This window comes from Carassius auratus, chromosome 37, assembly GCF_003368295.1.
Source record: "Carassius auratus strain Wakin chromosome 37, ASM336829v1, whole genome shotgun sequence".
NCBI classification, from domain to species: Eukaryota; Metazoa; Chordata; class Actinopteri; order Cypriniformes; family Cyprinidae; genus Carassius; species Carassius auratus.
Window position 1 is genome coordinate 9957908 of NC_039279.1, and position 13612 is coordinate 9971519.

At 35.1% G+C, this 13612-nt stretch overlaps 2 protein-coding genes across 2 annotated transcripts; one reads left to right on the top strand and one right to left on the bottom strand.

Annotated features, from left to right (window-relative positions):
- The first annotated feature begins 7051 nt into the window (after positions 1–7051).
- On the top strand, positions 7052–11706 carry LOC113056131 (GTP cyclohydrolase 1-like). The gene is made up of 6 exons (XM_026222670.1): positions 7052–7562; positions 8623–8732; positions 8959–9014; positions 9674–9705; positions 10352–10436; positions 10563–11706. The coding sequence occupies exons 1-6, from the start codon at positions 7256–7258 to the stop codon at positions 10693–10695; spliced, it is 723 nt and encodes a 240-aa protein (XP_026078455.1). The 5' UTR covers positions 7052–7255; the 3' UTR covers positions 10696–11706.
- cript (cysteine-rich PDZ-binding protein) lies at positions 11441–13415 on the bottom strand. Its single transcript, XM_026222671.1, has 5 exons — positions 13282–13415; positions 12945–13010; positions 12781–12835; positions 12584–12687; positions 11441–12492 (listed from the first exon to the last, which is right to left on the bottom strand). Exons 1-5 carry the CDS (start codon positions 13295–13297, stop codon positions 12428–12430), a joined length of 306 nt encoding a protein of 101 aa, XP_026078456.1. The 5' UTR covers positions 13298–13415; the 3' UTR covers positions 11441–12427.
- Positions 13416–13612: the final 197 nt, after the last annotated feature.

The window sequence follows — 13612 nt, forward strand, 5'->3', positions numbered from 1 at the left end:
TCCAGGTTATTTAATACATGAATGCCCTGGAGCTGCATTGGGGCCTGAACTGGGTCCATGCATTTCGTAATGTTCGAAGAGCCATGGCTAAGCCAAAGGGAAGAACACGGTATTGATACACTTTGCCCTCCAAAGTGAATCTGAGGAACTTCCTGTGTCTCTTGATGATCTGAATATGAAAATATGCATCCTTCAGATAGATTGTGACAAACCAATTGTTTAGTTAAATCTGAGACAGAATAGACTTCTTGATTTCCATTCAGAATAGACTTCTTCTACCATCAACATCTTGATTTTGCTCATCCTGAGTGCAATATTTAAACGTAAATCCAATATGTTTTTTTTTTTACCAAAAAGTGGCTGTAAAAACCTGACTCCATCTGAGAGTGGTGTACTTTTATAGCCCCTTTTTCCAGCAGAGATGACATCTCCTGCCGCAGCACTGCAATTTCCTTTGTTTTAACAACTGTGGGAAGATTTTCAAGGCAAAGAGGCGGGCTTTTTCAAAACTGAATGGTGTATCCGTGACGAATTGTGCATAACACCCATATTGAAAATGCCGGGCAAGCGCTGCCCTGCAGCCTGGAAAACGTTAGTGGTTTCAGAGCATCCTGTGGCTGCAGCTTTCCCACATGCATAGCACATAGCTCGATCCAGTGATGCTTGATCCAGTGATGCTTGATCCAGTGATGCTCAAGGAGCCTTTTGCTGCGAGACAGTCAATGTTAGAGTTTGGGGACTGCAGTAAGAGGGTTGGATGTGCTTTAGTGGTCCAACAGCGCTCTCTAGTGGAGGGCACAGTCCCTGACGAACAGCAGAAGTATTAGGAATTGCTGTTAGGGGATTGAGGACGAGAGGCTTTTGCCGTCTGACTCAGGATTTCTGTAATGTCGGCAAGATTAGCCAAGGTGGCGCTCGACCGTTAACATCCCAATCATAGAACGGTTCACTGCTCAGGCAGTGTGTTTGGTAGCACTTAGTGCCAAATCTATTGCCCGCTGAAGATCTTTTACAGCCTCGGCTTGTGATACCTTTTTCGTAATGAACTGCCATAAAGTGGTGTAAAATTTTTGCAGAGATTAGACGCGACTCAAGCCTTCCAGAGGGGGTGAGACGTTACTCTGAGTTCAAAGCCGCGGTTGGCAAACATCGTTTAAGTGAAGAGGAAAAAACTTTAGTGTATACTGTCCTCATAGTCCAAGCCACACACATCGCCCCAAACCACCGCCTTGTGTGGCGCCTTTGGCAACCGCAGAATCGTTATGGCGGGGGTTAGACGCGAGGGCAACCTAGAGAAAATTTACCCTCCCGAGCGCAGAACTTTAGCCTCAGGCTATCACATAGAGGACAGGGCTGCTAAACGGACCTCTCATGAGTGCCTCCCTGTGTTAAACCTGTTATACGGCTCCTTACCTTTCGTTGACTCATCACATCCGCGAAGAGGAGTTGAACACTGCTCGAATAATTGTTGCTGAGAATGCAAGATGCTTTCCTAAGGCACAGAGAATTCACTTTCCTGAAGGAAATGAAATCTGAGCGAAATAGCACGTGGCACTCAATTATACTATGTGTACGCCAAGCGCTATTTGGCCAATAAAATTGGCGGGATGTTATATGGCTTCATACATTCGTCAAACCGAAAGGTGTTCCCATACGGTGACGCCACCGCAGCATCGAATTGACCTATGAAAGGGACCTCTACGATATGGCTTGTGAAAAGTAAATACTTGACATTTTGTTTTGCCTAATTTTAATAAAGTGATAAAGACTTGAGTAAAAGCCTGTCATACTTTATTATTGATATATAAAAAATATTTGTAACATTGACAAACAGGTCCACTGAAGTGCCTTGAAATGCGCAGTGTTATTCTTTATGGTGTGTGTGTGCGGCGGCTGCCTAATCATTTTCACAAATTTATACATTTATACATAAATATATAACATGGAAAATGTTATATAAAATACGAAAAGAACATGATTATGTTACTAGTTAAACCATGGTAAATCAACATTTTGCTATTTGTAGTAAAACCTGTTTTTATACAGTTTATGAGTAAAACTGTGGTTATAGGCTATAATTGGCAATTAAAAAAAACCTGGCTAGCCTACTACACATTTACACTTTTTGCGATAGAATTGCTACAGCCTCTTTAATTTCTTCAACAAAAACATGTGGACATTAGGCTACAACCCTTACCAAAATGAACCATGGTTTTATCGTAGTAAAACTGCTTAATTTTATTTTGTGGGATTTCTGAATGCTTGAGAATATAAATCAATCAGACAACTGTATTAATAAAATCATACCCAAAGGTAATTGTCTAGAGATACAACTGTAATTTATAAATAATACAATTTAATTAATATTGATTTATTTACTTTTATATTTTATAAAAGTTCTAATTTGAGGCCTTACATGAATTAAGATAAAATTGATAACTGAGTACATAAAAAAAAATAAAGATATTGTGTGGCATATATTTCCCAATTTATTTTAAAATGTAATATTTCAATTGATAAAATGCCAATTATATTGGCAAGCTTTCACAAGCAAGAAACAAACACAAATTAAGACGTTAACTGTCTGTGCTGAAAGCAAACACGCGTGAATGGATCGTAACTTCCATAATGTGATTTGATTCTCTATGTGTCATGTAGATGATTAGGTAACTAGAAAACCGAACAGCCACAGTGACACCATACTGCAATGGAATTAAAAGAAAGAATAATCTGAACAAAACTTAATTTAGAACTTATTACTTTTACAGCAATGTCAAACACTTGTCAGTTTTCAGTTGTGCCTCTAATGTGGCATAAAATGTGGAAAAATCTTCTTTAAAAAATTATAACAAAAATAGTAAACAAAAACAAAAACAAAAAATAGTGGGAAAAAAGTTTCTACATAGAAAGAAAACAAAATAGTGTTGACTATTATGTGAGCAATTGTCCCTTTATCCTGTGTCCCCTTCATGGGTGCATGTTGTGCGACAAAGACAGGCTGTTCTTTAAATCCCCTGTAAGCCACAGTGTCAAATACTGACCTTTACAATACAGAGAAGTTCATGTGTGCTTGGTCTCTAACAACATATGGTTTTCATCTAACAATACTCAGATCCTTTGATATTCATATGCCTGTCTGTGGATTAATAGATTGGTATTCTTTCAATTCAATTTATTCTGATTAGTTGCACTGTAAACTGTTGCTATACCTGCTGTTTTTTGCTATCTAGTAGTTATTCATTCTTAGTGATTACACTATAAAGGTACGACTTTTAAAACTTACAGAAAGTGAGTTGTTTTAAATGGATTTTGTAAGGATATTTAGATCAATGATTGGTCTATTTGGTATGCTTAGAGAATTCATGTGAATGAAACGAGAAATCACAAGTTCTTTGGCAAAATGCTATTTCCAAGGAATTAATGCGTGATACTAGAATGGAAGGCAGCATTAAAGTAAATATAGTAGTTATTTTCCTTAATATTTTCAATAACATCCCAAAAAGGAATTGAGTTTTTTATTTTACAAATGTGTTGCCATGAAGAACGATTTACGTGATTTACCATTGTGTAATTCCAAACCCATATTTCATTCAAAGTTTGAATATGCATGTGTTGTTCTTTTATGTATAGTTACATAAGCAAACTAGTCCATATTCACAGTTCTCAAACCATATGCAAAAGCTTTAGAGGTGAACAGACTGAAATCAAAGTTTTTCAGTAATCTTAAGTAGCTTTGGATAAAAGAGCCTGCTAAATGAATAAATGAGTCTTTGTCAATGGTTTGTGAACTTGATCTACCAATTCAAAAAAACTAAAGACTCAATGAATATAACCACTTCTATCATATGCCTCAAAATCATGTACTGTTTTGTCTTTTTTTTCATAAATGATAAAAAAAAAAGATATATTTTGGAAGGCCTATTGTGCTCAACAAGGCTGCATTTATTTGATGAAAAATAGCAATTTTGTGCAATATCATTACAATTGAAAATACCTGTTTTTTATTTTAATATATTTTAAAACATAATTTTTCCTGTGATTGCAAAACTGATTTTTTTTTTTTAGCATCATTAATCTTCAGTTTCACATGATCCTTCAGAAATCATTCTAATATGCTGCTTTGGTGCTTAAGTAACATTTTTTTAATTATTATCAATGTTGAAAAAAGGTTATTTCATTGCTGAACTCTTTAATGTCACTATCTGATAAAATTTCCTCAGTTTGATTCTAGACTTGTCTCGCCATGTTCTGAATGTAGCTGTCTCTGAATAAAACACACATTTTTGTGAAGGGAAGCTTCTGTTTAAAGACACATGGTTTCTCATATGGCCTGTATCTCAAGCGTGATCAACACAGCTTTCGTTCCTCAGATCATCATCAAATATAAAAGTCCTGTGCGTGAAGAACCTCTCCAAACTGATTTGCACAGATATCTTTTCCTGTTTTAACATCTCTTAGCGTGGCCTCACATGTGTCTGTAAATTCCAATTCATTTGTTTCATAGACATTAAATATATGGCCATCCATCCAGGCTCTGCAACGCTGGGATAGGCTTCAGTAATCTTTGACCCTATAGGAAAAGTTTGGAAAATGGATGGATGGTTGGACACCTATAATTGCACTACAGAACAAATTGTCAGTGTAGACCTTGTTTCCTTACATGCTTTCCCTAAGGAGGCATTTCAAACTTTAAGTTTAAAATCATTATCATAGTTGACTCTTGCCTTAATGTATCCTATGCTGTTTTTGTTAACTAAAACTAAACATAAATACAACTGAAATAAAAGATAAATTTGATTAAAAACTTAAATAAATCAATAAATAAGTACAAGTTGTACTAAATTACAAAAACTAAAACTGAAAAATAAATTAAAAGCTAAAAAAACACAAAAACTTAACCTAAAAGTAAAATAAAAATGTAAAATATAAAAATACAAGCTAATTTTAAAATATTCATAAACACTATAGCAGCATATAAATCATCCTAAAATAACACACGCTTCATTGTGTGCGCACTCAAGAGCTAATTTTAGTTCAAACAATTATCTTTCGCTAAATGTTTATAAAAGAGTTTATGTAGCTGTTTAATTAATTTGACATAATCTTGCAATATGGAGAGTAACAGCTTTTCTACATCACATAATGTATATCAACCCAAAAAACACATGCTTGTACCTAAGGTTTTTTCAGCAATTAGTTAGAAACTCTTTCTCTGTTCATGCACATGGGTCATAGACAGTCCACAAAGCCTGAGGGGCAAGCACCTTGTTCGCCTGGTCTCTACGGTAACATGGCTTATTTGATCTACAGTACTTGCATGGATGCTGTGATTCATGCCATGCTCCGATATCCTGATCTTGTCATTCACTGGTGACGTCAGGCCTGTTAACGGCAGAACAGCAGAACTGTCCAATGTCCAAGCAGGTTACATTAAGCAGAGCGTGCAGAAGGTGATGGCAATTCTGGCTTTTTAGTGAGCCGGGTCCTTCGGTTTAGCCCCGCTATATATTTTGCTCCCAAATGGTGCTTCATGTCTAATTAATTAATTAATTAATTTTTAGAAATGGTCTGACCTGTGACTGGTGTATGTGTTACACATATCACTTAAACATTTCCTGGTGTAAAGACCTGGTGCAAAAACAATAATAAAAAAAAAAAAAAACGTAAAACCATCAAACATTACTACACATTATCATTGTGTATTTTATTTATATTGAACTATCCTAAACCCATCCCAGGGCAAACATTCACACAAAGCAGCATCTAAAAGTCCTGAAACCGATGGCTCATCTCTTGAATTCCATTGTGATGTTTTTCCAAGGAGAAAATTATAATTTAGGTCCGTCAGCCAGCTTTCCATTCCACATCTTAAAGGCCAGCTGTACCCGAACCTTCACCATCATCACAAGAAAAAAAATAAAAAAATAAAAAATAAAACACAATGACACAATATAGTGATGCAATGGAGCTGCTGAGTTATTTTTGTACATTGCACAATGAAATAATCTCCTTTTGGATAAGATCTTGGATCCTGTGTACTTTCTGAGCAAAAGTGTTTGAGTACTGGAACACTGTAACCAGCAATTACATAATTCCAAAACATTAATGTCAATCATTCATTGTTCATACATTTAATAATTCATTCATTACTTTTTTCATTTTGCATGAAATAAAGTCTATCTGCATACAATCATAAAATAACCCACTGTAAACTATCCCAATTTATCAGTCCACTCCTGACTTTCAGATGATTGAATTTCAAGCAAAAATCCCAAGAATACTGACCTTTTTGGGAAAATGAGCTTTGTCACAGGAATCAGTCTTGGATATGCTGCTATGAGGAATGACCCTAATGTTAAAATTTTCAGTCATATGATTTCAATAAATAAGAAAAAAAATACAACTTTAAAAACCTCTATAAATGATCTCATAACTTTGATCAGGTTTTGCCAACATCATGGGATGAAAATGTGCCCACAAGGCAACCTGAGAAAGTATGACTTAATAAACATTTAAAATAATGATTTAATGTAATATTAATATGCAAAAAAATATTGTGTTATGGTTAGACTTTTAATAAGGGGATATACAATGTCCTAAAATCTGTACACACAGTAAACATCAGTGTAAAGTCAAGTACAATGTGTAATTGTGTGCACTTTTCAAATTAATAGAACTCTTTGCCTATAACATTTATTTCACAACAACAAAAACAGAACTAACAACAAAGACACTATCAAATCCAATTTTTACTGTCATTATTACTAGGCTATTACATAAAACTTTCAAGGAATTTGACGTGTCTGATACAGCTTATGGGGGTCTAGCTTATGTGTGAGCACGTGAAGTCATATGCTCATAATTCTGACGCTCATTTGTGTCTTTACATTCAGACTAGCAAATCACGAATCAGTTTACGCCGTTTGCATGACTGCAACGCATTATTCAATTACACCCCATAAAAAGGATGTGACGTGCAAAACACAATAGGGCGCGTGCTCACACTAAACACCGACGTGTTCAATTGGACAGTGATAGTGGAGGGCACCTATAAAAGCTACGCTGAGTTAGTGAGAGAGACTTACACTGCGACTGAATCTCAACTCGAGAGGCACTACAACGACCAATACCTGGAAACCGGTTGCAGTTCTGAAAGAATATAGCTACATCTGATTGCATTTACGACTTTGATTTTAAAATATATAACAATATTTATAACTAATTCCCTCTTAAATAGTAATTGAAACTGCATTCAATGGAATACCAAAAGGCGGCAGAATTAAACGGTTTGTGCAATGGCAAAATTGTCACAGAGTATCTCTGTCGTAACGGCTTTAGCGAGCTGACAGTCGATACGAAGAAAGTCGCTGTGCAGCACAAACACGAGACATCGCGGAAAGAGGCGGAGGACGAGTCGCGGTTACCTGCTCTGGAGGCGGCGTACTCAACCATCCTGCGAGGTCTGGGAGAGAACACGGACCGACAGGGGCTCCTCAAAACCCCGCTCCGTGCAGCAAAGGCCATGCAGTTTCTGACCAAAGGCTACCACGAGACCATCTACGGTGAGTTTTATTATTATTATTATTATGCAGAAAATAAGAACAATATCCAATTTAATGATATTTCGTTTCAATTATAGGGTTTTAAAACAACATTTTAGTTAGCAAGTTACAATTTAAAAGTTAACAAGTCAACAGAAATCACTTTCACCTTAGGTTACAGCAACAGTAGCCACTCTGACACATCCAGCTAGGATCGCTACTCTTCATTTCTCTTATATTACTTTTTTATACTCTATTGTTTATTTCTTTATTTTGATTTTACACAACACAAATATACCACAGAAAGAAATATACTACTTCTATGCTTTCCTTAAAAAAAGAGTGTCACTAAAGACTAGTCACATAACAATTGTGTCGAGAGTGACTAGCAAAAATGACTGACAGATAAAGTAGACCCTCTGCAAGTCATTGGATTATTAGCACATTGGGTATATGAAAATGTTACATATGTTAATTCTGAAAGTTTTTGTTATTTTATAGCTTTTAATATATAGTTCCATTGTTTATTTTATTTAGATGTTTTTCAGACCTGATTTTTAGTTTCCACTGAGAATTTTTAGACTTAAGTCTAAGTCTAGTTCGTAGCTCATCATCACTAAACTTAGGTTTTATAAATTGCATTTATGGGTATGAATATAGCTAAAATTATGATCACGTCATAGTGCTTATCAATGGATTATAATTTGGCAGTCATAATACCAAAATAATTTTACCCAGTGGTGTGTCTGACAATTCCACTACATTATTGAGTTGTTGTATAAAATACTTCTGGAATAATTCAAAATAATTCTGGAATTGCTCAATTAGTCTGCAACAGATGCTGAAAGCATCAGCTTCAATAGCCTGATTGATGTAAAAGACTACTTAAAGTAATTGCATTAAAGTTGCTATGTATTTGGGTCTCTCCTGAGCTGACCTGATTTATGAGAGGGTTTTTAATGCAAGTTGTTTTTAAAGTTCTTTCATAAACCCTTCCATATGGAAATTTTGTGTTTTCCAGTGGCAAAAACCCCATCAAAGTTATGTTACATAGTAAACATATGTTTGTCATGTTCCACAGATATCCTTAATGATGCCATCTTTGATGAAGACCACGAGGAGCTAGTTATTGTGAAAGATATTGACATGTTTTCACTTTGCGAACATCATCTAGTACCGTTTTTTGGCAAGGTATGTCTTAGTGTCTGCTGATCATTTCAATGAAAGATGCTTTTAGTCATTCATATTTCTTGTGTTATACTTTTTATGTTATGCTTGATGTTGCACCTTTAAGTAAGGTGGTTTCGTAGGTTGTGAAGGGATCACTGATGCATGCATTTGTCTTGGACTGGGAGAGTGTTGAGTGCTAGGAGGTCAATAAGTCCATTTCAATGACATTATATTAATTAATCTGTAGGTTCACATAGGATATCTGCCAAGTAAAAAGGTTGTTGGCCTCAGTAAGCTTGCAAGGTGAGTATATAACTTGCAAACACACACACACACACTCCCAGAGACACGTTTAGTGCGCTAGTCTCAGACGGATGGTAAAGGGCCTTGTTCTCACATCAGAGTGGGTCCGAAAAAGAGACCGCATTAGTTACAAGTGGCTGAGTTCTTCTGTTATCACAACCCATTCACTTGAGGCTTACATCCAAAGCCTGGCACAGTACCCTGTCCCATCTGAAAAACACCAGACTAGCTGACTTCTGGCGCTGAGGAAATCCCCCTCATGTCCTACCTCCACTGCGGGGTGGTGGTGGGAACCATTAACATTGCAATCCTCACAAAATATCATGTGCAGCCTGGTGCTTCCTTTGCCTGAGTAAAATAAACCAGACTACATTCATCAGCCCCACTGATGTCTTTTACTAATCTTATTACAAAATTGTTTAGAATATTTACCATTTTCACTATAGTTATATACATTTGAGAAACAATATTCTAAGATACATGTTTATGAGAAAGAGGGTCAGAGCAACACCATATACCATACATACTGAAAAACAGACAGGAATATTCTGCTAATATTTTCAACTTAGGGAAAAAGCTACATATTAACTTGGCTTTCTGGAAAATGTTAAATTTTGCTGTAGTGTTTTAACATACTATGAATGTTTGTCCCTCTTTAGGATTGTTGAAATCTACAGTCGCAGACTTCAAGGTAACTATCTTATTATTATCTAGATATCAAAAAATTCAGCAAGAATGCATTAAATTGTAAAAAAAGTGACATTTGTAATGTTAAAAAAGATTTCTTTTTTTATATATATATATATAAATTGGGTTCTTTTGAACTTTTCTTTTTTTATTCCTCAAAAAATGTATTACGGTTTCCACAAAGATATTAACAAGCCCAGCTATTTTCAACATTGACTGATGTCAGCATATAAGATATATAAATATAAGATTTTAGAAGGATAATGTGGAACTAAAGACTGGAGTAATGACTGCTTAAAGTTCTGCTTTGCCAACATATGAATAAATTACATTCTGCTATTTATTAAAATAGAAAAGTTATTTCAATTGTAATATTACACAACATTACTATTTTTACTATACTATATTTTTTAACCAAATAATGCATCCTTGCTTTGAGACTTTTTTCAAAATATTTAAAATCTTAACTACCCATAACTTTTTTTTGGTAAAATCTAACATTACTTATATAGTAACATTATACTTCTATAGTAACATTTATTTTCAGCATCAGCATCCCTCAGTCTCAATAGTCTTTACTGTTGAATCCATGCTCTTATTTCAATTATTTTGTTTCTTCAGTGTTTTACTGTTAATTTTGTTTATTGCAGTCCAAGAGCGCCTAACAAAGCAAATAGCAATGGCTATCTCTGAGGCCTTGCAGCCTGTCGGTGTGGCAGTTGTCATCGAGGCAGCGTGAGTATTTGAAAAACGAAACAATCATTTGATTAGATTGCGAAATATTATTTAAAGTTATTAGACCTTATATTATTTAACAAAGTATGCAAACCCAAACCTGATACTATAATATTGTTTTTGTAGTCACATGTGTATGGTTATGCGTGGCGTGCAGAAGATGAACAGTCGTACTGTGACCAGTGCCATGCTGGGCGCGTTCAGAGAGGATCCAAAAGCTCGAGAAGAGTTCCTGGCCCTGACCAAAAGCGCACAGTGATTACACTTCCTTCCCTGCCCTGACTCCATCAGTGGGTTTACAGCCAAATCAGTCAATGGATATTCTCTACATTTGAAAAAAACCCTCTATGGTGCTAAGAGAATCACACTGAGCCAGAGCTGTAGATCTTTCCACCAGCTACTGAGAGTCAGCCTTCCGCTGACTCAGGGCTCTTCACTGTTTGCATATATGAAATGTGAATATTGAAGGATCATTGTTACATCAACAACTAGTTTTGAGTAAAAGACCTTGAGAAACTAACACTGAATGGCCAAACATGCAAACAAACTAATAGAATTATGTGTAACTTCTATGATCTTCTGTTATTAACAATTAATTAACACATTGCCTCAGATACTTGTCTAACAATATGACTTTTTAAAACTTGACGATACTAGAACTAATTTGTATATAACTTTAAAAAGTTTTTTTTTTTTTTTTGTCATTTTCTGATATATTTACTTTGTCATATACTCTGATATATCTGAATATTTAAGAAAATTATTAATCATTTATAATTCTATCAATGAAAGGTTTTTTTGTGACATTACTGTGTGGCATAATTTATATTTAGTTACAAATACACAACATTGCCATTAGGATATTGTCACTTTTTTTTACATAATATATGCAACTGAATTGTATAAGAAAACCAATATCAACTTATGCCAAATCCAACAATAAAGCACCATTATTAAATACATTTCTCTCTGCTTTCTTTTGGAAATGACTGATTTCTGCTAAATGGTGTCACAATTTTATTTGTCAAGAAATATTTACAGATGTAAAAACAGTCTCTTCGGCGTAATAGGTGTCCCGGAAATTTCTTAACTGAACTGATATTAAGGAAATTATATTATACAGTATCTAAGTATTGCTATGTTGTGACTTCTCGCACTTAAAATGTGGAAAATAAAATAAATGACACATACTGCAAGAGTATCCGCAAGTTCCTCTATACAAATCCTATTATGATACTATTATGTGGGTTCAAGAGACATGAAATCCAAAGCTATGCAATAACAAATGATCACTGAAGAAGGAAACAACAAGATCTCCAGAAAACATCTACAACAGTGTTGACAAAAAGAACCAGTGGCAGAATAATAAGAAGTGGAAACAGGCCATTACTGTACATTGAGCTCTTGGCTGTCTTATATTGGCATGTCACTGTCTATTTGTTTCATATTTACATTAGATTCTGTGATAGTGACATTGCCTAGGAAACAGTAGAGGAAATATCACTTCAAACAAGATATATTTCTTCTTTTTTTCATTGTGGGAAGAGGTAACATTTAAAAGTCTAAGTCTAAACTCTGGTAAGGTCCAATGGCTAAGTAAGTAAAAAAGGGCAATAAATTGCCATGAGGAGAACTTATTTTTATTAAATGGCTTAACCACTGTCATTATATTCGGTAGTATTAAAATGATCAATTATTTACTTAAAAAAAACAAAAAGGAGACCATTTACAAAACATGTTTCATTGTCCAAACAGTACAAGCCAATATATTGCTTGAAGGTTGCTAAGTGAGAGAAAAATACCACTGACATATTTTCATATAAATACGGTCATAAGCTAGTGCACTCCTATCGCACCACTTCGCCATAAAACACCGCAAATTTAACTCTTCTGTGAACTTAAATTATCATTCTCAACCCTTGGAAGTCAACACATTAATTCACAAACATCCTCTCCCAGCTAAAGACGGCTCTCCAGCAACAAACACGGAATCAAACTGAGGTCTGTTTGTAGTTCTTCGTATCAATAACCTTCTTCCCACACATGGCACAGATTCCTGCAAAAGTAGCAAAAGAGTGGTGGTGAGAACATATAGATGCGTGACAGAAACAAAAGAGCATCTAAGCATCTCTCACTATCGGTCTCACCTTTTTTGTAAGCACATCCCTGGCAGTAATGTGAACCAGACTGATGGACAGAGCTTTTGCATATCCTGCATGTGGCAAATCCAGATTTCCCATAAGGATCAAATCTGTCAAAATTGTATACATATGTTCATCACGTCATCATAACTCTTATATTTACCAGACTATGATGTTGAAGCATAAAACTCCAAGCGACAAACCTGGCTTTTTTTGAAGTCAGCATTTTATTTTCATTAAGCTTTCGACCACCACTCTCTGAAATTTAACAAGTTTTCAGGTCAGTATTCCGTTTTGACGAAGCATAAATACAGATATATAAGAGAGTAACAGATATAAAACATTACAGAAGCTTTAAAACAATTACCTGTCGTGTTTCTAGCCCCATCTTTCCAGGTATCTGGCGTGATGACTCGCCCCAGTTTCTTCTCGCCTGCGGAGGACACCAAAACATACGTAATTCACATAAGGCCGACAAATTTCATGTTTGGTTGTCGTCATATTGATGTTTACCAACGTCGAGTTAAAAATAAAAACTGAAAGAGACGTTCATATTAATAACACATTGTGTTGTTGTTTCTTTCGCTGGTCTTGCTAGCGAGCCAAAGCTACTGAATTATTGCACGAGCTCCAATAATAATGACGAAGAGACACTCGAGTAAAACAAATAATCCTTTGATATACATTATGATGTGCCAACTCACACTTCTCGCAAACCATCTTCAAATGTGTCAGATAATCGTAAATAGCACGTCTACGTAGTTCTCAAGTTGTTGTAAAAATGAAGCTAGAAACTCTGCTTAGTCTAGTGACGAATTCGAATTAGACAAGTTGTCAAAATAAAGGTCCCAACAAAATCACTCAATGTATAGTTGTATTTAGCGACAAACAAACAAAAAAAATAATAATAATATGTGGAGTAACAGTGAATAATACTACTACTACTACTCATAATAATAATAAGGTTTAAATAGTTTTATTATTAGAATTTTTCATTAGGTTTTGTTTAGAATTAAAGTGATTGTTGGGGACTTC